This window comes from Danio rerio, chromosome 17 (assembly GCF_052040795.2).
Source record: "Danio rerio strain M-AB ecotype USA chromosome 17, GRCz13ab, whole genome shotgun sequence".
NCBI lineage: Eukaryota > Metazoa > Chordata > Actinopteri > Cypriniformes > Danionidae > Danio > Danio rerio.
The window spans coordinates 54856303-54879000 of NC_141037.1; the positions used below are offsets into that span (position 1 = coordinate 54856303).

Consider the following 22698-nt stretch of genomic DNA (forward strand, 5'->3'; position numbering starts at 1 on the left):
ACACACTTAAGACCTCGCAACAGGGAGAGCTCGCGCTGAGGGGAGCAGAAAAACAAAAAAATAAGCACTTTTCCGACGGTCCCTTACTGAGAGCTCCTCTCAGCGCGAGCTCTCCCGGCTAAACACATGTTGCGAGGGCTTAAACGGAGCAGTGCTCGTAATGTCGAGCAAAAAAAAAAGAAAGACAGCTGTGAAACATAACCAGCTTTGTCTTTTTTTTTTAGGAAACACACTTAAGATCTTTTTAGGGTAAGAGGTTTTTGAGTTATTGCCGTCTATAACTAAATGTGTGTCAGGAATATCGAAAACAAAACCACGCTCATTTCTGGCGCCCCCCTGGATATACAGCGCCCTTAGCATTTGCCTATGGTGCCTATGCCACGGGCAGGCGCTGGTTGGCTGAGTGTTGTAAATACTCGCGCTCACCTCCCTCGCGACAGAGCGCATAGGAGATAAATGACGTCAGTACATAATAACCGGTTAAGGTTATTACTGAAGCGATACCGAATTGTCCGCGTCTGCATCGCGGTGCACCGAAGAAACGATTAATTTTGACACCCCTAATGATTATCTTACCTAGTTTTTAATTAATATATAAGGACACACAAATCTGATGTTCAGTATTGAATGCACTTTAACACTATTTGTTTTGTTTTTTCTTGATAAGAGGCAATGAGAACATTGTAAAGCACCATATATTCCAAGTTCTGAAGCACTTAGAAAGCTTTTTTTAATGGCAGTCAAATGTTCAAACAGGCTATTTCTGTTATTTTATTTTATTTTTAAAGTTTGTTTGACAGGGACAATGCATATCGATAATACCAAAAGATAATATCCAAAAGACCACTATAAAATCTGCAGTCCCTGGACATGTGGTAAAACTGTTTATTAAATTATTATTCAATAAAGTAGTTAAATGTGTTCTAATTATTCTATTGCTGCTCTATTTTAGCTAAAAAAAACACTACTTTTTTGGGTTTGGTATCATCCAATTCCAGAATTTGTGTATTTGATCTTTTATGGTATAATGCAGGGGTGTCAAATCCAAACTTGGTAAGGGCCGCACTGAGTGTTGTGAATAAAGTCAGTGGCCGTACATATACATTCTGTAAATGTTTTTATTAAAGAAAATTAAAGTGTATTAACAACTTTATAACATCTCTATAACACTTCATTAAACCACATTTATCAAAATAGCATGGTTTCCCGTTTAATTCTAATTTGGTCCAAATTTGTGTCACAGCAGGTTTTATCTCTATCAAAACATGAAGTATAGTCTCTAACCAATATAAGCATAAAACAGTACAGTAGGAGGGAAACTGTTAAACAATACATTTAAGAGGGAAAAAAAGCAATATATTTATTAGTAGGCTATTATAGATAAATGGTGGCCTATGTAAAAAATAAATGGTCAGAAATTGTATTATATAGATTATTTTGCTCCAAAAGGACACTTGCATTAGGCTTATATGTCAAACCTATGAAAATTCGGGATTTTTAACTTACCAGACACCCTGCATCTTTTCATAGAAACAATCTCATCTATTTTAGGTGTAATTTCCCTTGCCATGGCTAATATCATTACAGACATAATATGGTGGTTTGTGAGGCGGGATCCGTGGGATGTTATGGTCAGCTGCATTATAGAGAACATTTGTTCGCATGAGTATGTGCTCCTAAACATTGACATGACGTGTGCATCGTAAAAGAGAGTAGGGTGAAGTGCAACAGCACCCCCTGTGTCTCATTATTGTAATTGTCACAGACTTATATTTAAAGCGAGCGCGGGCCACTTGAACTTCATTACCAAAACCTGTTGTCGGGCCTGATTAAATGTTTTGACGGGCCGCATTTGGCCCGCGGGCCTTGTAATTGACACGTGGTATAATGGATTATGATGGTGTTGAATTTCTATTAATGCACCATTTATTTGGACAGTCTATGAGCATGGAGAGCCAGGACGCTATTTTTGGCACTGAAAATTCTGCCCCATCTGGCCAGAGCAGCGCCCCGCCACAGCACCAAGTTCAAGAATCAAAAATGGATGATTCCATGGACAACCAACAACAGGTAGGATCTGATATCAGACATTACTTTAGAGGAAAAGCCCGTGTTATGCATTGGCAGTAGTTTGAAGGTGGTGTCTCACTTGCGGATTAATAAATGGATTGTTGAAATGCCCTTTCCATATGTGTTTTTTGCAGGACATGGATATTGATGAGGGACAGGATGTGGTCGATGAGGAGCTCTTTGAGACGGATGAGAAGAAAACCAGCAGCACCCGTTCAAGGACGCGCTCAAGATCCCGCTCTAGGTTGGTGCGCCAATGTCTGTAAAAGGCTCTTTCCATTTTTTTAGCCACAAGATAAGATAGCTGATAAGATTGCACTGTATCTCCAGGTCACCTAAGAGGAGGAGGTCAAGATCACGCTCTGGGTCTCGGAAGCGGAAACACAGAAAACGCTCAAGGTCTCGGTCAAGGGACCGAAAGAGGAAGTCCTCCCGTTCTTATTCCAGTGAGCGAAGAGCACGGGAGAGAGAAAAAGACCGGCAGAAAAAAGGGCTTCCTCCAATCCGCTCGAGGGTTCTCAGTGGTAGGAACACATCTACTTTCTTTCGTTACCAATTTGTAAGGGCAACATTGTGTTTCAGTGATGTCACTGCTGTTTAAACTTTTTTTTTTTACTAGTAAAAGGAATTGATGACTTTTATATTGTTTGATATAGGCAGTAATCCACAAATGTGAACCCTTGCTAGAGCACTTTAAGAGTTACTGAGTTCTTTCAAGGTCTTCAATGAAATCACATCAGTAACATGCTGGTTGCTCTTTCAGTTTGCAGCACTACTCTATGGGTTGGTCAAGTGGACAAGAAAGCCACCCAACAGGATCTCACAAACCTCTTCGAAGAGTTCGGCCAGATTGAATCTATCAATGTGAGTTGAGTTTTAAATATAAATGATACAACTTGTAGTTACAACTTGTAGTCATTGTAAATGATTGTGATTATTGCTACTCATGTGATGTTGGATTTATACAACAATTCGACAGTACAAATGTCTAAGTTAACTGCTAACACCAAAGCAATAGCCTTTTTTTTGCCAATTTAAAAGTCACTTTTGAACATTTGACTTTTTTCATTGCGTCATAGTTTATAATGTCTTAGTGATAACATAAGTCATCAATAGTGGTCAGAGTTCTGTCTGCTTTAAGGCTGATTTATACTTCTCTGTCAAACGCCGGCGTATGCTACCGCACTGACGCATAGCCCTTCGTCGTGGCCGTCGGCGTCGCTGATGTGCACCTCTCAAAAAATTTAACTACATGCGCAACAACGCGTAGCGCAAGCTCTGTGATTGGTCGGCTTGGTAGCGCTGATGAGTCTGGGCGGGGCCGAGAGCCGCGTGAATGGTGCGAGCCTGATGGAGCGATTGTTTACAAGTGTGGAGTCCCGTGAAGAAGCTCCGGATGGAAAGTTTTGTTCTGTGTTTACCTCATAGTTAAAGTTGTTGCACGTCCGCCGGTTCCTGCCTCAAAATGAGCGAGTTTGAGCCACTTGTACATCCCGGAAATGTTCAGGAAAAGCAAAACAGCAGCGAAGAAACTCGACACAGAGGAACATTTACACATCACTGCCAACTAGCGTTTCGGAAGTGTTAATGCAGAGCAACAGAGACAGCGCAGAAGTATAAATGCACAGCTACGTGCGTTGCATGCGCCGTGGGTTACGCCGGTCACTTGACGCAGAAGTATAAACCAGGCTTCACTCTGCTGTTCCCAGGAATTTACCAACAATAACCCAATAAAAGCCAAAACAAACAATAAGTGAAGTTTTATAAACTAATTTCGAGAGGAGCATGTGATAAGATTGATTGCGGCTGGTCTCTCATCCGTTATCGGCGATAAACCAATCGGATGAATCCAAATCTACAATAAATAGACAAATTTTACCCTACTTGTCTTTTCTTCGTTTTGGAAAAATCCCCCCCTCTCCACCCCAATTTCTCTTTTACCAGAGTGAGCTCTCGAGACCTACCTAATCATGGACTCCCTTTATGCTAATGGCCTGTTTCCACTGAGTAGTATGCTACGGTTGGTACACTTTTATGGACGTTTCCACTATCAAAAGGTACCAAAAAGCGAACTGTACCGTAACACTTTTTGGGTACACTTTTGTAAAGGGTACCAAAAGGCAGAGGCAGAGGCAGAGCCAGACGCACAACTGAACATTATTGGTTTACAGAGATACGTTGCTAGCGTGTGCACAAAAACAGAAAAAAGCCGTAAGAAAAAAAGGAGATTCTTTCAGCAACCTAAACCATGAACAAACTGTCGTGTTTCATTATTATCATCGCCCTTTGGACTATTATGAACTGAGAATTACTTTCTAACAGAGGTCACATGTGCTGGTAAAGATTAGAGATACAGATGAGAGGTTGAGCACTCTCAGATGAGAGTACTACAGATGAGCGCTGACTGTGGGCTCTATGTTGCATGTTGTTTTTGAACCCGAATAAGAACTAAATGTCTGCTGTGCGTAGTTTTGCTGTAGTTGATAACATATCGGCTCTATGTGTTCATATATGTTGCATTTATTTTATATAATTCCAGACGTTACAGTAGGCTATTTCACACTGTCATTGATCTGCATTTAGAATCAAATCCTGTTAATAAAAAGGTTAGTAATGAACATTTATACACACGTATTTATGTGTATAAAGCATCTGTTTTCTGAGAAGTGCTTTATCTGATATGTGAACGATCCACACAGCTTTACTTTGACATTTTCTCAAGTGAGAATGACGTCATCTGAAACTTTGTTGACGGTTGGTACCCTTTTGGTAGTGGAAACGCAAACCTGATAAAGGTGATCCGTACCGACCCATACCGTACTGTACCACTCAGTGGAAACGGGCCATCAATGACCAGGTGGGAGCCCTAAGCTCAATCGTCTCCAAGCTCATGTCCAAGCTCAGCATGCCAAACCTGCTAATAGCGTCAAGCTACTCTTGAAATTGCTGTGTTGTAAAATTGCAGGGGTATTTACCTGGGGTGTTATCACTGTACAGTTATCACACAAATGACTGTATATGAATGTGGGATTTCTTTATTAAAGCTTCCTCTGGTTTTTGAGTAGGTTTAGTGACAACTGTATACTTCCCTCCCCAGATGATTCCTCCCAGAGGCTGCGCTTACATCTGTATGGTCCATCGTCAGGACGCATATCGGGCTCTTCAGAAGCTGAGCACCGGCTCTTACAAAATTGGTTCAAAGGTCATCAAGGTATGTTTAAAGAACACTTGCTTCCTTAATCTTTGTGCTGTTTTATAATCAATTCAGGAATGCAAGCTGAAACGTTTTGTATTACTTACAGATTGCTTGGGCTCTGAATAAAGGAGTCAAACAGGAGTACAAGCAGTTCTGGGATGTGGACCTCGGGGTCACTTATATCCCGTGGGAGAAGGTGAAATTGGATGATCTAGATGACTTTGCTGAGGGAGGCATGATTGACCAGGAGACGGTCAACAACGGTAAGAAGCATTTACTGGTTTCCTAGCTAAAGGTTTGAGAAGTGCTTCATAGAGTCAGAAGATGTGGTAGGAATCTGTTTTTGTTGCAGACGGTGGCAGGACAAAAACACAGATAATACAGGAATTAGACATGTAAATGTGCCTTCACATTTTTATTCGTTATTTTCGTGTGCAGATTGGGAATCACAAAGGAATACGGAGACAGCCAAAGAGACTCCGAGTCAGCCAGTTAAAGCTGAAGCAAGTACAGCCAGCAGCACAGCCAGTGAGGCCTTCACACAGCCTGTCACTATGATGCCCATGCAGGTATGATCTCCAGCCTGAAAATGGCTCGAGGAATAAAACATGTTTACATCTCTATTTGATATATTTGTATGAATTGCTGGATTCTGGGAATGCTGTTGTATGTCAATTAAAAATCTGGGCTGGCATTCACAAAACATTTTTTGTCCATTCCACTAGTCTGCTATGGTCGTAAGCCGTACAGTAAACATATATACAATCAAGCCCCCTGGGCTATGAATAGTTTTGGATTTGACTGTATTTTTTAGTATAAATATGTCATTATATGGCTTGGCAATAACACCAAATGCGGGTTGATTTCAGCTGTGGCGGGTTACACAGCTGCTCCCACTAGCCACTTTTGCTGGTTGAAAATCATTTTTAAATTGTAGTTTTCTTAAAGGGTCACGAAACACCAAAACACATGTTTTGAGCTGTTGACAGTCGTATATGTGTCCCACACTGCTAAAAACACTATTAGGACACCTATATTTCACTAAAAAGTGTAAATTGGTTGTTTTTGCGTTATTTCAAGCAAATTTGTACTTCCTGTTTGAAACGAATTTTTGAAGCTGCGTCACGGTCATGACATAATAGCGTGTATTCCAGCGTGCAGACTGGACGCCTGTGCCAGAGTGTGTCTTATTACGTCTTACAGTGTGATGCATTAATGCATGAGTAAGGCTTGGTTCAAACCAATCAGCGCGCTCTATTGTGCAACTTCATTAATATTCATTTGTGTCACCGTGCTTACACCACAAAGACGCCACGTTGTGTTGGCAAAACAAGCGTGAAGTGTTGCTTTTATAGTTTGCTGCAGTTAAGTTTTGTTTTCATTTTCTCTCTGAGAGCTCAGAGTCACGTGTGGATTAACAGTGTACGCGACGCGCGACAACAATAACTTACGTGTCTAAGGAGGATTATTGTTTACCTGAGAGCTGTTCTCATCTGCAAACGCTGAAATCTGGATTTGCTTGTAGTATTCTCTCCATAAAGACGCGGCTCTAGTTGCTGGTGATTGTCCTGTCTCTACAGATTTGATAAGTGAGCGACCAGTGCTCTTTGTTTATTCAGTTTGTTCGTATCGAATTAAGTTAACTATTGCACTGAGTGCAGAAATGTTAGCACCGCATTTAGTGACCGGAATAACACACGCAGCTTTCTGACACTACCTGCCCTATGCATCTAAGTTTCCGGGAAATGCAGAGTTTTTTTTTCTCTCATTCGCCGTGCGGTATTAAACATTGCATGAAAAATACACGCTTGCAGCAGTTCCTCGAATCAAATATCTCGTTTGTCGCGAGAGGCATGAATGAATTCCCTGAATGAAAGAGCCAAACTGCAGTTAAAGTCCAACATTTAATAATTTGGCAAATAATTCGACTACAGATGTCCATGTAGGTTAAACACCATCACTTTCTCCTGTCTGTGTGGGTGTGTATTTTGACTCTGAAACTCGCGCGTGCACAAATAGACACTCCCACACCATCGCACTTTAGTTCCTCCGACACTCCCCCCTAAACAGAGCTGGACACGCCCACTTTTCTGACTTTTTCCAAAGTAGAGGTGTGAAAACACCCTGCTGAAGCGAGGGGGTTTCATGGCCCTTTAAAGTTTACATTTTTGTAATGCGCTGGTAAGTGTAGACTGATGGAAAGACACCTTGAGGTTCCTTTGCTTCCTTTTTCATGGTGAATTGATCACGACATCTACATATGCATGGATGTTTTAAAATGTTTTTTTTCTTCTTCTTCTTTTTTTTTTAAAGATTCCAGTGCCACAGACAGTCCCTGCTGTTGGCCTCGTTCCTCCATCCTTCCCTGTCACCATGGCAATGCCCCCACCAGGCTTCGGTCCCCCTCCACCTTTTCTAAGGGCAGGGTTTAATGCCTCCCAGCCTCCCCCAGGTACATGCTTCAAGCCTGAACGTGTTAAAGCAAGACGTTTAACTGTACAATTGTCTTGACGTATCTGTGGGTTCCTCTCTTGCAGGTTTCATGGCCACACCAGGAGTAGGGCCGTCAGCAGTGGGGGCAGTCACCAGTCTCGCTTCAGCTCAGAACTGTAAGTTGAACAGCCTCTGAAATACGCTATTCATGCTTTATTATCCCTGAAGTCCACTTTTTAAGCCCTATATCACCTTTATAGCTTTAGTACAGCCTGCGATGCCAAACACTCAAGACAGCAGCAAGGATTCTCCGTTTGGTGCCATGATGCCTCCCACCGGTACTATTCCTGGGAGCTTTATTCCATCAGCAATGCCTGGGGCACAAGTCTTTAACCCTGTCGGAGCACAGCATCAGCAGAGCAGCACAGACAAAACACCTCAGTCTGCAGACGCTATGGAGGCATCTTCTGAAATAACACTACAGGGTAAATGGTTAAATAATATGTATTTCCTAGGGGGGGGGGGACATTTCTAAGCATAATAGTTTTAAATAACTTATTTGTAATAACTAATTTGTTTTATCTTTGCCATGATAACTGTACATAATAGTTTACTAGACATTTTTAAGACACTTCTATATAGCTTAAAGTGACATTTAAAGGCTTAACTAGGCAGGTTAGGGTAATTAGGCAGGTCTGTGTATAACGATACTTTGTTTTGTAGACTTTAAAATATATAGCTTAAAGAGCTAATAATTTTGACCTTAAAATGGTGTTTAAAATATTCAAAACTGCTTTTATTCTTGTCGAAATCAAACAAATAAGACTTTTTCCAGAAGAAAAAATATTATCAGACATACTGTGAAAATTTCCTTGCTCTGTTAAACATCATTTGGGAAATATTTAAAAAAAGAAAACATATTCAAAGGGGGGCTAATAATTCTGACTTACTGTATCTGCTAATTAGGCATCATCAATTTTCATTGAATCAATGATTTACATTTTTCTGATCATGTATGCTTTTTCTTTTGGAGTGACTGTTATTGTGTAATTTTATGTTCACTCGTGTATTAATTTGTTTTGTTTTTTCCATTTGTCAGGAATGCAGAACGCAGTGCGCAGTGGAATGGGTCTGCTGGGTATGCATCCTTCTGCATCTCTGACACATCCTCTCGCCGGGCAGAGGATGACAGGGCTGCTTCCATTGGAACTTCGTCCAAACCTGCTCCAGGGGCCTGGCGGCCGCTTTCCCCTTCTTATGCAGCCAGGCCTTGCTCATCAGACCAACAACGTCCTGGATGCTTCCCTTCAAGCCCAAGCCCGTCTCCGGGCTCCGTTTTCTCAAATGGAGCAGTTCAATCGTACGGAGGGTACTTTTATGAGGGCACCCAATCCCCCACCTGCTGTAAATGACAGTCTGATCAAGCCTAATAATGAGGCGCCACCCAGGTCTGATGTAGTCACCCAACAAGAGGGAGATCAGGATTATCGCTTTCCACCACCAGAGAAGCAAAGTACGGGGTTGCTGAAGACTCCTCCGCTGGAGATGCGAACAGAGCCTGGACCCGCCAGACCACCTCTGCTAGAAAGACCTCCGAGGGCAGTCATGCAAGCCGAGAGTCGAGAGGGTAGGAGAGAAAATGTGTCTGGTGGTTTCAGAGCAGAAAGTCGTTGGGGTCCACCCAGGGGGGACTTTGATGAGCGAGACATGAGGGGGATGTCTGGTGGTTCAGCGAAGGGTTTCCAGGAAGAGCGGCCAAATAATAACTTTCAGAATCGATTTGAGGGCCGCAGCGGAGGTTCATCAGGACCCACTTGGAATCGTGGAACTGGACCTTCTTTTAACGCCAACATGAACCAAGATTACGATGATCGCCGCAGACCTTGGGAAAGGCAGAAGGACAGGGATGACAGGGATATGGACTTTAGGGGTGAAATGAATGGCAATCGTCATAGCCGGGAGCGCGACAGAGACCGTGAAAGGGAGAGGGACCGGAATCGGGAGCGCGAACGTGGCAGAGATCGGAATCGTGAGCGGGATAGGGAAAGGGAGAACGAGAAGGATAAAGAGCGGGACCGTTGGACTCCTCTTTCTTCACAGTCTCAACCGCTGCTTCCTCAAGCCAAGCCTCAACCGCTACTTCCTTTACCGACCCCCTTGCTTCCTCGGCCTCCAGCACAAGAACCAGTGCAAACGAACTCGCAGTCTTCACCGGTCCTCCACCCTGATCCTCAACCCCAACCAACAGAACCAGCTGCGGAACCACAAGCCGAGGTCAAGCCAGAGCCGCAGTCTCTCAGCCCACCTGAAGAGACGACAAGTAGTCAAGAGGACACTGCTGCTTCATGCGTCAACGGAATGGAGACTGATTCCAAACCTCAGTCGGAACCTGCATCCCAGACTGCTACAGAGCCCTCTAGTAGCCCCTCTCCATCTCTGTCCTCCACTCCCGCCTGCTTCGAGAACGAGCCCCCGAACGGAGAGAACCCCCCAGAAATGTCTGTTTCCGCATCTGTGGACACAGACGCTGAACAGACTGGGCCAAAGGTGAACGCTGAGACTGAACCTGAGCTTGAGAAAAGTGACACTGAGGAAACATAATCATCACTCAGTAGGTAAAGATCATTTTGTATAGTCATCTCTGTAATGGTTTTGAAAGCTCTCACAGGAATCCCCTTCAGTTCAGTTGTGCTCAGTTTTAGGATGTTCTAGACACCTTAACGAATGATTCTTACCTCTCAAGCTTCAAATGTACGTTCGTTCTAGGCGGCTCACGCTAGAGGATCTAAATGGTAGGTGGGATTTTAATTTAATTTTATTCTGTTTTCTAGTTTTTAATGCAACCCCATTGTTTTAAACTAGGTGTTTCTTGTTTTGTTTTTCTCATGACGCTTGGTTTGCCAATATTGTAAATGCTGTGGGGAAAAGAGGTTGACCTTCCTATGGAAGAGTGTAAGGATTCTGGCTTTCTCCTTTGGATTGATTGCGGAATACTTGAAAACAGCACTGGCTTGTTTATTCGTCTTTTCTTTTCAAAACTGCAGCTGCAAAGTTTGAAATGAACGCTTCTGTGGAGTCCAATGCTTCTTGTCTCTATAGCGAAATATGCATACATCGAGGAAAAAAAAAAAAAGACAGTGAGAACAATACTGCGTTTTAGTTGCTTTGAAAAGGAAAGAATAATTAAACTACAATGTATTATCACAATATTAAATGTCTGTGATTTTTCTTTTGTCCCTCATCAAACTTCTATGGAAATGCAGGTGCTCAGAAAAGACGATCAAAGGAGAAATGGATGTTGAGTGCAAACTGTTTTAGTTTCAAATAAACGTTCTGCTTGTTAAAAAAAATCTTTAGGACTGTGTTTTGTACTAAGAGACACCATCTGCAAAAAAAAAACAAAACATTAAAGCTTTGAGCCAAGTGATGCTAGCCCCAGTGTCGTGGATGGAATGAAATGTTTGTGTTTGTGAATTGACTTGTAAACTGTGGCCGGCCATCAGACGTGCTGTAGGATTTACATTTAGAGCTCTCCTCCAGCTCTCGTTTACCTAGTGGATCTGCTTTGCATGCCAATTTAAGTGTTTAATGCACTGGAAACATGTTGCACACTTCATGCTATATTCACAGCGGCTGTTCAGGCGCACACACATACACACAATGATGTTCTGCAATATGAAGTACTGTCCCCTACACTTAATATTGTTACTCATCTTCAAGTGGTTTCAAAACGTACGTTTTTTTGTTCTGTCAAAAACAGAAGAAGATATTTTGATGAAAGTTAGAAACCACTGACATATATAGTATACAATATGCTATACACTATTTAGTATACAAATGCTACAGGTTTCCAGCTTTCTTTAAAGGTCTACTAACCCCCTGGTCCTAGCAGGGTGTTTTCTCACCTCTAGTTTGGAAAAAGTCAGGAAAGAGTCTAGCTCTGTTTAGGGGGGAGGGAAAGAGGGAAAGGTTTTGCATAAAAATGGGAGTTTCTGTTTGAGCATGCGCTGATTTTTACAGGCAAAACACACACAGATGCATAGGAGAAAGACAGTGACTGTGTTTACATGGACATCACTAATCAAATTATTTGCCAAATTAATAATTAGTCTACATTAACTGCAGTTCAGCACTTTCACTCTCATTCAGGAACATTTCATGCATGCCCCTGTGACAAACGTGATATTGGATGCGAGGAACTGCTGGAAGAGGGTAGTTTTTTTTTTTTAAGATTTATTTTTGGCCTTTATTAGATAGGACAGTAATTAGACAGGAAGTGAAGTGGGACAGAGAGAGAAGGGGGTAGGGTCGGGAAATGTCCTCGAGGTGGGATTTGAACTCAAGGCGCCCTGAAGTTCTACTGCTATGGCTCCGTTTACACTAATGCGTTTTAGTTTTAAAACGGCGTTTTAGATCAAAAACGATCCGCCTCCACACTAGCATTTCAACCAGCATTTCTGAACATATCTCCGTCCACACTACGCCACCAAAAACGAATATCACGTGACCATTGGCGCACTCTGGGCATGCGCGTTCTAGTATAAACAGAAAGCATGTGTCTTGCTCGGCATTTGGTCATTGTTAGTCAAAAAACCCCGGTTGAACTTTAAACGCGATGGCAAAGAAAGCAAGAGAGGTATTTTTGTGGACAGACGACGAGGTCGAGTTGTTACTTAACTTAACAAATGAATAACTGCACAATGGCGCCTAAAACAGACAATAGTGCAAACAACGCTCCCATTTCTGTGCCCATGTTGTTGTTTACAGTGAAGGCTGGTCTGCTGTCTCCCAGTAGCGTTTAAAGCCATGTGTTATAGTCATGTGATAGGGGCTTGACGAATAAGGGAAGGATACGCAATGACCTAAAAGCCCCAATCAGGTAGCGAATCTCAGTTGCCCCGCCTCTGTTTTCAGATGTCTCCGTTTTCCCTTATCCACACTGAGACGGAGCAGCAGCGTTTTTGAATGAAAACAGCCTCTCCAGCGTTTCCAAAACGCTCCGTTTTCAGCGCTCGAAAACTTCGGCGTAGTGTGGACGGAAGGCGTAACCGTAGCAAAACTTGTGCGTTTTCAAACTAAAACGCATTAGTGTAAACGGGGCCTAAATGTTGTAGCGCGCTAACCACTAGGCTATTGTGTCGACAGGAAGAGTGTTGTTTTAATGGAATGTTTGATACCGCACGCTTTGAAAAAAAAAAATAAAAAATTTTATTAACTTAAATGCACTCGGTAGGTAGCGATGTGAGTGTATAGACTATCCACTCACAAAATGTGACCTTAGTTTGATTAAGGTGTTTACATTCAGAGAGCAGTATTTACAGCGGATGTTTCAGTCCATAACTCAATCATTTTGACTAAGGTATGTCTTTAAACACTGAAAGAGTACTAACTTGAATAAACAAACAATGAACATTGATCACACACTTACCAAATCTGTAGAGACAGGACAATCAACACCAATTGGCCCTACGTTTACCTAGCTATGATGCCTTCCGCTATTGAGAAACCCAGAAATGTGAAAAGGGTCTATTTCTAATTCTAGTTGAGTGTTTAATAACACTTGTTATCTTTGGACTTCACCAAGAGACCCCTCCCGACTAGGCATGGGATGATAACCATTTTCAAGTTATTCAGCGGTTTGGAAAATTCAAGGTTTTAAAACTGCCAATATTTTCTGTAATACCGTTCCTAGGGTGTGTAAAATTTTTATTTACTTTTTTTTTAGGATAATCTCCAGCAGAAAAAATATCCAAAGATACTTAAATTGTAAAGAAATCTGTGTTTTTGAAACTAATGAAGTCAGAAGTCAATGATTCAATTGAATTATTTAGCCTGACATGTTAGAAATTGTCATATCATGTTATAAATATCATAAATCTTTCAAAAAGTAGAATATATTGTTTTCAAAAGGGAAAAAAGTTTTTGTTTTTACTCAGACATTTAATAAGAATATCTTTTAGAGCAGTGAGCACAATACCTTGAAACTGTGATATTTTTATCCAAGGTTATCATACCGTCAGAATCTTATACCGGCCTATGCTTACTCCCGACCCCCACTTTGGGAACCACTGTTCTAACACTTAGACAATTAATGATATATCCTATGAGGGCCTAAAGAATGTTCATAAATTGAGAAAAATAAATAAAACTGCCCTAGTTCATGACAGATACACACATACAGTTGAAGTCAGAATTATTAGCCCCCCTGAATTATTAGCGCCCCTGTTTATTTTTTTCCCCAATTTCTGTTTATTGGAGGGAAGATTGTTTCAGCACATTTCTAAGCATAATAGTTTTAAAAACCTATTTCTTTTCACTGATTTATTTTATCTTTGCCATGATGACAGTAAATAATATTTGACTAGATATTCTTCAAGACACTTCTATACAGCTTAAAGTGACATTTAAAGGCTTAACTAGGTTAATAAGGTGAACTAGGCAGGTTAGGGTAATTAGGCAAGTTAGTGTATAATGATGGTTTGTTCTGTAGACTATCGAAAAAAAAAAATTAGCTTAAAGGGGCTAATAATTTTGTCCTAAAAATATTTTTTAAAAATTCAAAACTGCTACAAAACAAAAGACTTTTTCTAGAAGAAAAAATATTATCAGACATACTGTGAAAATTTCCTTGCTCTGTCAAACATCATTTGGGAAATATTTAAAAAAGAAAAAAAAATCAAAAGGGGGCTAATAATTCTGACTTTAACTCTACGTGCATATATATATATATATATATATATATATATATATATATATATATATATATATATATATATATATATATATTTTTTTTTTTTTTTTTTTTACATGTAAAACATTTTACCGAACTAAATAGTCAGTGACAGCAGCAGTTATATAAAAAACATAAAATAAAATAATAACAACAACATTTTTGATGTATGATGTAAAATGACCAACTAAAACCAGCTTGGCCAGCCTGGTTTAAGCTGGACACAGCTGGTTTTGGCTGGGCTCCCAGGCTGGTCAAGCTGGTTTTAGCTGGTCATCTCCCAGCCTGACCAGCTAAGACCAGGCTGGAAATTGTTGGAATTCAGCCTGGAAATGGCCAAAACCCCTCTAAAACCAGGCTGGTCAACCAACTAATACCAGCCAACCAGCTTAGGTGGGTTTCAGCTGGATTTTTCAGCAGGGCTATCTGACCGTTTGTGCGCAATTTGAAGTCACGGTTTTAATTTAACACTTTAGATTAAATTGAATTGTACTTTTTATTTTAATTGTCTTGGTTTTTGTAATTTTTAAGAAAGCATATGCTTTCAAGAGATGCGTCTTGACAAATGAGGGCGAGAGAAAAATAAGACTTTACAACAAAATACAGTTCTTTATCTCATGTTAGGTATTTTACTAAAACATGTTTTGCCTTTTTTCTCTATTACATTTGCTAGGTTAGAAACAAAGTACATTAAAATGGTCTTAGAATAAAAAAACACCAAGCTGACAAAACCAAAACTGGCTGAATAAAGAACCGACTAACGTTAACCTTAAGCTTTACTCGTTCACAAGATGGCGCCAAAACAATCAAAACCGCCGCGTGACAGACAAGCAAACACATGTGGATGTAAGTATGCTTGAACGTATTCACTGACGGTCAAGGTGATACGAAGCCGTGTGATAACTAATATTAACAACCTTCAATACTTTAAAAAGTGTTAGTAGTCTTCCTTATGTCACATCTAAGCTGTAGAAACACTGCAGAGATGACGAGCTCAGGTCATGTTAATGACCAGACTGATATTCGTGATTTTAAATAATAATAACAACAAATCTGTCTTTAACTTGCTTCAATATTTGTCTGTTTCACTGCACCCTTCAATCAGAGCTAAATTACTTCTCAATCTATGGCTTTAGTTTAGAATCTAGCAGATGCAGAATATAACCAGTAGAGGTCAGACTTCACTTTCAAACCCCATGGAGTTTTTTTAAGGAGCGTGTACTTCTGTGCTTCCCAATTCTGGTCCTTTACATACTTATTATTACACTGAAGGCAGAAACACTTCATTTTCTGTTCTGAAAAGTGCCTGCTATTGTTTTGCTTGGCTCAAATTTGACTTCAGCTTTACAAACGCTAAAAAAAAAAGCTGGCTTCCACACAATTCCTTGATGTTCTTCCAAGACAAACTGATTAAATGAACATCTTCGTTTTTACAAATTGAAGTGGATTGATCATTGAACAGTTGTCCCCCCAAAAATTTCAAAAATTGTGTTGAGTCAGCTCATTTTATATACAGGGTTCATACGGTCGTGGAAAACATTACATTTAGTCACAACAGATGCTTTTGTACACATCGACTTATGACTGAGGAAGCATTCAGCGATTCAACAAGAAGAGGCAATACACACAACAAGTGTTAATAATACAAAGGAACTGTTTGTCCTCAGAGAATTAAGTGCTAGAGTTAGGAGGGGGAGGCTTTTGTTGTTGTATTTTAAAGACAGAAGAGTGTTTCAACAGGTGGTTTGTCAAGCACACTCACCTGTGTGAGTTTGATTGTTTGTTTGTTTTTTTAGATATGGAGTGAGTAATATTATCATCTGATATTTTTACCATTGCTGTTATGTACGTTTATACACTCAGAAATAAAGCTATGCAAGCTGTCACCTTTTCAAAAGGTACACATTTGTACTTATAGGGTCCATATTGGTACCTCAAAAGTATATATTGGTTCCAAAAAATTTCAGGAGGAACACTTTTGTACTTTTTAGGTACTAATATGTACCGTTGAGGTATTAATATGGACCTTTTAGGTACAAATTTGTACCTTTTGAAAAGGTGCCACCCCAGTGACAGCTCTCATACCTTTATTTCTGAGAGTGTAGATCTTTTGTGAACTATCCCTTGGTTTAAAAATGATCACCATCTTTGGAGTAAATCGACTTTAATCGACTTACGACTTAAAACAATGTTAAAATTGTATTTTTACTCCCAAGTTTCTAATTGTTGTTTGTGTTTTCTTTTTTTTTATATTTGTTTTAATCCTCTTACGTTTGCCTATCCTCGTGTCTGTTCAGGATTTTGACCATCTCTGCTGTGATAATTTACTTACTTCCTTTTTTTATTATTACATTTTTATTTGCGTCTTTAACGTTTGATGACATGATGAGAAGTTGGGCGGTTTTATAGGACACCAACTGTTGGAGTACATCACAGGAGTCTGACTAATGCAGCGCCTCAGGCTTTGACACCTGGTTTTGTGCTCGGTGACAAAAGTCTTATTGTTTCCTCTGAAGACGCTCTCTGGGGTCTCTGTTTGTTTAAAACAGATGCACGTGGTTTATTTTTTTAGCCCTTGGGCTTCCTGTTTCAGTCCAAATTCTTTTATTTATGCCTAATATGGCCTAAACCTTTTTAAAGCATTTTTAAAAATAGGTTACAGAAATATATACAGTATATATTTAAATACTTTCATTAAAAAGAGGCTTATTTTTTTATTGGCAGCTTCCAATGTACAGTGGAAGTCATAATTATTAGCCCCCCTAAATTATTAGACCACTTGTTTATTTTTTCCCCAATTTCTGTTTATCGTAGAGAAGATTTTTTAAACGCATTTCTAAACATAATAATTTTAATAACTCAATTCTAATAACGGATTTATTTTATCTTTGCCATGATGACAGTACATAATATTTGACTAGATATTCTTCAAGACACTTCTATACAGCTTAAAGTGACATTTAAAAGCTTTACTAGGTTAATTAGGTTAACTAGACAGGTTAGGGTAATTAGGCAAGTTATTGTATAACAGTGGTTTGTTCTGTAGATTATCGAGAAAAAAAAATAGCTTAAAGGGGCTAATAATATTGTCCCTAAAATAGTTAATAAAAAATTCAAAACTGCTTTTATTCTAGCCGAAATAAAACAAATAAGACTTTCTCCAGAAGAAAAAAAATTATCAGACATACTGTGAAAATGTCCTTGCTCTGTTAAACATCATTTGGAAAATATTTAAAAACGAAGAAGAGGGGCTAATAATTCTGACTTCAACTGTATATATTTAGACATGTCAGTTATATGAACATGTTATTTCCATTTACTTTAAAGTGAAATAACCGAACATAAACAGAAGGCTGAGAAAAACGCTCCTTTCTAAAGAGAAAATTTCAGACGACAGCTTTTTTGTATTGCCTCTGTACACTCCATAAATAAACCCAAGTAATAAAAAAGTGAAAATGGTAATCATACGTCCGATATCTTCATTGTCTAGAGGACACGAGGAGTACCTGATTGCTAATTACAAATTCAGTTGTGTAGCTATTTTAGGAAGAATGAGAGAACTGCTGAGAGAATGATTACAGTCTGTGTTAAAAAGGAATCAGTTCCTGAAAATCAGTAATTGGATTCCAGTTGTACATTTGAAAAACTAAAAAGCAGAAATAAAGTACCATTTCAAGTCGAGTTCATTATAAAGCACTTTTTTAACTTTTACTAGATAGGACAGTTGAGTGGAGACAGGAAAAGCACGAGGAACGGAAATAAGGGAAGAATCAGCAAAGGACCTCGAGGCGGTATTTGAACTTGGGTCACCGTTAGCTCCTCATCTTTTTTTATTGACGCACTAACCACTAGCCTATTGCCACTTTATAACCGTGTATAAGACCAATAATAAGATTAAAAAGAAGAAACTTAACAACATAACCAATAACTAATAGATGGGACTGTTCACATTAAAATGCCAACATACTGTTTGACTGAGATTTAAAAACAAAAACAAAAACAAAAAAGGGGCAGATTTAAATGTGGGCAGTAAAAACTGTAAGTCAAGCTTTTGAAAAATCCAAGATACCCTTGCTGCTCTCTGCAACATGATGTACTGGATCAGGTCCAATACGTAGTGGACATTAAGTACTCTAGTCTATAGTAATGCCTATGCAACTATGACGGTTGTAGTTGGTGTGAACGTTAATAACTGTAAGGTTAAGGATTGGTGTAGATGTCAGTAACTGTGATGGTTGGGTTTAAGATTGGGGTAGCTGTAGATATCAATAACTGTGGTTGGAGAAGGTGTAGACGTTAATAAATTGATGGTTGGAGTAGGTGTAGATGTTAACTGTGATGGTTGGGTTTAGGGTTGGAGTAGGCGTAAATGTTAACTGTGATGGTTGGGTTTAAGATTGGGGTAGCTGTAGATGTCAATAACTGTGGATGTGTTTAGGTTTGGGAAGGTGTAGGTATTAATAACTGTGATGGTTGGGTTTAAAGTTGGAGTATAAAGACGTTTATAACTGTGACGGTTGTGTTTAGGGTAAGGGTTGGTGTAGATGTTAATAACTGTGATGGTTGGGTTTAAGATTGGAGTAGGTATAGATGTTTATAACTGTGATGGTTGGGTTTAGGGTAAGGGTTGGTGTAGATGTTTATAACTGTGACGGTTGTGTTTAGGGTAAGGGTTGGTGTAGATGTTAATAACTGTGATGGTTGGGTTTAAGATTGGAGTAGGTATAGATGTTTATAACTGTGACGGTTGGGTTTAGGGTAAGGGTTGGTGTAGATGTTAATAACTGTGACGGTTGGGTTTAGGGTAAGGGTTGGTGTAGATATTAATAACTGTGATGGTTGGGTTTAAGGTTGGTGGTAGGTATAGATGTTTATAACTGTGACGGTTGGGTTTAGGGTAAGGGTTGGTGTAGATATTAATAACTGTAATGGTTGGGTTTAAGGTTGGAGTAGGTATAGATGTTTATAACTGTGACGGTTGGGTTTAGGGTAAGGGTTGGTGTAGATATTAATAACTGTGACGGTTGGGTTTAGGGTAAGGGTTGGTGTAGATATTAATAACTGTAATGGTTGGGTTTAAGGTTGGAGTAGGTATAGATGTTTATAACTGTGACGGTTGGGTTTAGGGTAAGGGTTGGTGTAGATGTCAATAAATGTGATGGTTGGGTTTAAGATTGGGGTAGCTGTAGATATCAATAACTGTGGTTGGAGAAGGTATAGATGTTAAAAACTGTGATGATTGGGTTTAAGGTTGGAGAAGGTGTAGATGTTTATAACTGTGTTGGTTGGGTTTAGGGTTGGGGTAAATGTAGACATTTATAACTGTGATGGTTGGGTTTAAGATTGGGGTAGCTGTAGGTGTTTATAACTATGATGGTTGGGTCTAGGGTTAGGGAGGTTAGGTGTAGACATTAATAACTGTGATGGTTGGGCTAGATGTAGACATTTATAACACAACGTAATGGCTAATTTAATAATTAATATAAATAATTCTCGTTTTTAGCAACAACTGCTCACAAATGCACATCCACTAGGTATTTGGCCTGATCCAGCATGTCAATGTGCTGCAGCAAAGACACACTTTAAAAATCATGCTTCCCTCTTGATGAGGAACGTGCAAAAGATGTTTGTCAGAAGGTCTGAGAGTTCGAGATGATTGTTGCTAGCTTACTAGCTTAGCCAGATTAGAAGAGCATCAAAAGGGGTTATTCAAGATGAACCAGAACCATTACTACATGTAAAGAACCTTCAAAGATAAATAACACTGCAAAATGTCATTTGGGATTTGAATGTTTGTGTGGTATGTCTGAATACGTATTTCCTTCCAGTCTTTAGCCATTAGCTTTGTAACATGTACTAAATGCTATCTCATGCTAATTTATAACTTTTTGAATTAGTTTGATTTTTGATGTAGTTTGATTAGCGGCTCATTCGAGTGAATCTCATTTGTACATTTTGGGGTTTGGTGCCATACCTTCTTTTAAAAATTGTACATTACTTATATGAATTCATCCGAATTCGCCACTAAATTGACGAAACGTCAAATAGTTACGTTTCCTAGTGAGATCAGGCTGAAATCCCTCAAGCTGACAGCATTGACGAGTGAAGCTCAACATTTGGACAGCAGTATTCTTGTGACTTTAAAACTTCCAGTAAATCCTCCCCTGTGGTTGCTCCAATCTGGTTCATCAGTTTAGCTCATCACTATTCGCTCTTTTAGGGAGATTAATTATTCATGATTATGCTTATTAATGACGGCAAGCATCTGTGCTCCCCCATGCCCCTATCCTTCTCGCTTTGCCAGCCAAGCAAGTGGTCAGATTAGAGATCTAGCCTTTTGAGCTTCGTCTCCATTTAACAAGCTTCTAGATATGGATTCATCAAAGCATGAAATAAGAAAGCCAGTGCTTTTCCGGCCGGATCCCCTTGTGGTGTTGACCAGATCTTTGTGCTAAAATCTGTCCTGGCATATGGTTTTTGGCCTGTTGGGAGTTCATCCTTGGAATGAAATGAATCCGTAATTTTATATAAATTTTGTGTGTAAAAAAACTTTTCTGAAAACCTGTTTAAATTAACTCTCGACTCTCTCTAATTGATATGTGCAGTTGAAGTCAAAATTATTAGCCCCCCTTTGATTTTTTTTTTATTTATTTATTTATTTTTTTTATATTTCCCAAATGATGTTTAACAAAGTAAGGAAATTTTCACAGTATGTCTGATAATATTTTTTCTTCTGGATTAAGTCTTATTTGTTTTATTTCGGCAAAAATAAAAGTAGTCTTTAATTTTTTAATAACCATTTTAAGGTTAATATTATTAGCCCCTTTAAGCAAAAAAATTTTCCCGATAGTCTACTGAACAAACCATCGTTATACAATAACTTGCCTAATTACTCTAACCTGCCTAGTTAACCTAATTACACTAGTTAAGCCTTTAAATGTCACTCTAAGCTGTATAGAAGTGCCTTGAAAAATATCTAGTAAAATATTATTTACTGTCATAATGGCAAAGATAAAATAGAGCAGATATTAGAAATGAGTTTTAAAACTATTATGTCTAGAAGTGTTGTTGAAAAAATTGTCTCTCCGTTAAACAAAAATTGGGGAAAAAATAAACAGGGGGGCTAATAATTTTGACCTCAACTGTATATATATTTTTGAAATCCAAAAGGCAAACAAAATAGGATCATTTAAGCCTATATAGGCCCTTTTTTCTTTTTGTAGCTCCGGAAAGAACAGTAAAACTCCTTTTAATGATCATGTTTCATATTCTGAATTGTGTATGAATAGTTTATCTTTTCCACCTAGTTCACTTCAAAACCATACAAGAGAGACATTAAAGTGTGAAAGTAAACTTGAAACATTGTTGATTTTTTTTTAATGAGGATATTGAAATCTGTACACAGTGTGGAATGTGTTTTGGACTTGAAGAATTTAAGCCCTTCTCTTTTTTTTCATATTTTGTGTTGCAGCTTAAATTACTAAATTACATTTTTACCCATCAATGCACCATATAGAAAATAAAAAAGGTTTCTTCTGTAGTGGCCGAACTTGCTGGACTGCATAAATAGGCTATTCATACCTTTTTCTGTGATACATGACCTCATTCAGGAGCCTTCCAGTTTCCTGAATTAACCTTCAAATGCTTCTCTGTGTGAACTGGAGTTGGAGTGACAGATTCAGATGAGTAGACTTGATTTGAGATTGACCTGTAGATAAAAGGTTTAACATTTGACAATGCAAATCATAGCAAATATCTGAAAGCCTGTAGGAAAAGGGATACAGGGATTAACTAAAGATAATCATAATAATAATAATTCTATGACCACTCAGTATGTTAAACAGACATTCAACATCAAACCAGAAATATCTAACATACATACGATCTAAAAAACAAACGCATAACAGTCTCAAGTAACATCCATTGCGCAAAAAACACACGATTCAGAAAGATCAACTTCATACCTCTTGAGAAACTGGTTGGTCGGATAGATTTTACGTATAATTTTAAAGTTAATTTCACTGACTTTATTAGTGACACAATATTTGTTGTTATAAGTCCAGATCAAGTTCCAATTGATATTGCTTATTCCAAAAGTACTTGTGTCTAGAAAATTGCAGGACAATTAATCAAACTTCTAAGATATGTCTGCAGAAAGACTTTGATTGACATTCTCTCTTTTGCACGTGTCATCAGACGGGGAAAGACCCGCCCACTAGTGGCAATCTCTCCCTCATTAGCATAGACAGCACTGAGTGAGAAGCAGCCG

General features: G+C 39.1%; 1 protein-coding gene and 1 long non-coding RNA gene across 4 annotated transcripts in view; one reads left to right on the plus strand and one right to left on the minus strand.

Annotated features, from left to right (window-relative positions):
* scaf8 (SR-related CTD-associated factor 8) overlaps window positions 1–11122 on the plus strand; it is a 65244-nt gene extending 54122 nt beyond the window's left edge. For 2 of the 3 annotated variants that reach the window (XM_087288630.1, XM_087288632.1), the window contains exons 11-21: window positions 1939–2070; window positions 2205–2314; window positions 2401–2594; window positions 2834–2934; window positions 5168–5281; window positions 5373–5529; window positions 5705–5835; window positions 7580–7718; window positions 7804–7875; window positions 7960–8184; window positions 8799–11049. In XM_087288630.1, the coding sequence (XP_087144756.1) occupies window positions 1939–2070; window positions 2205–2314; window positions 2401–2594; window positions 2834–2934; window positions 5168–5281; window positions 5373–5529; window positions 5705–5835; window positions 7580–7718; window positions 7804–7875; window positions 7960–8184; window positions 8799–10300 (2877 nt within the window). In that variant the 3' untranslated portion in view covers window positions 10301–11049. 3 annotated transcript variants of the gene reach the window in all.
* Window positions 1–22698, minus strand: part of LOC147840047 (uncharacterized) — a 543896-nt gene that overhangs the window by 6667 nt on the left and 514531 nt on the right. The gene's annotated exons all lie outside the window — the stretch shown is intronic.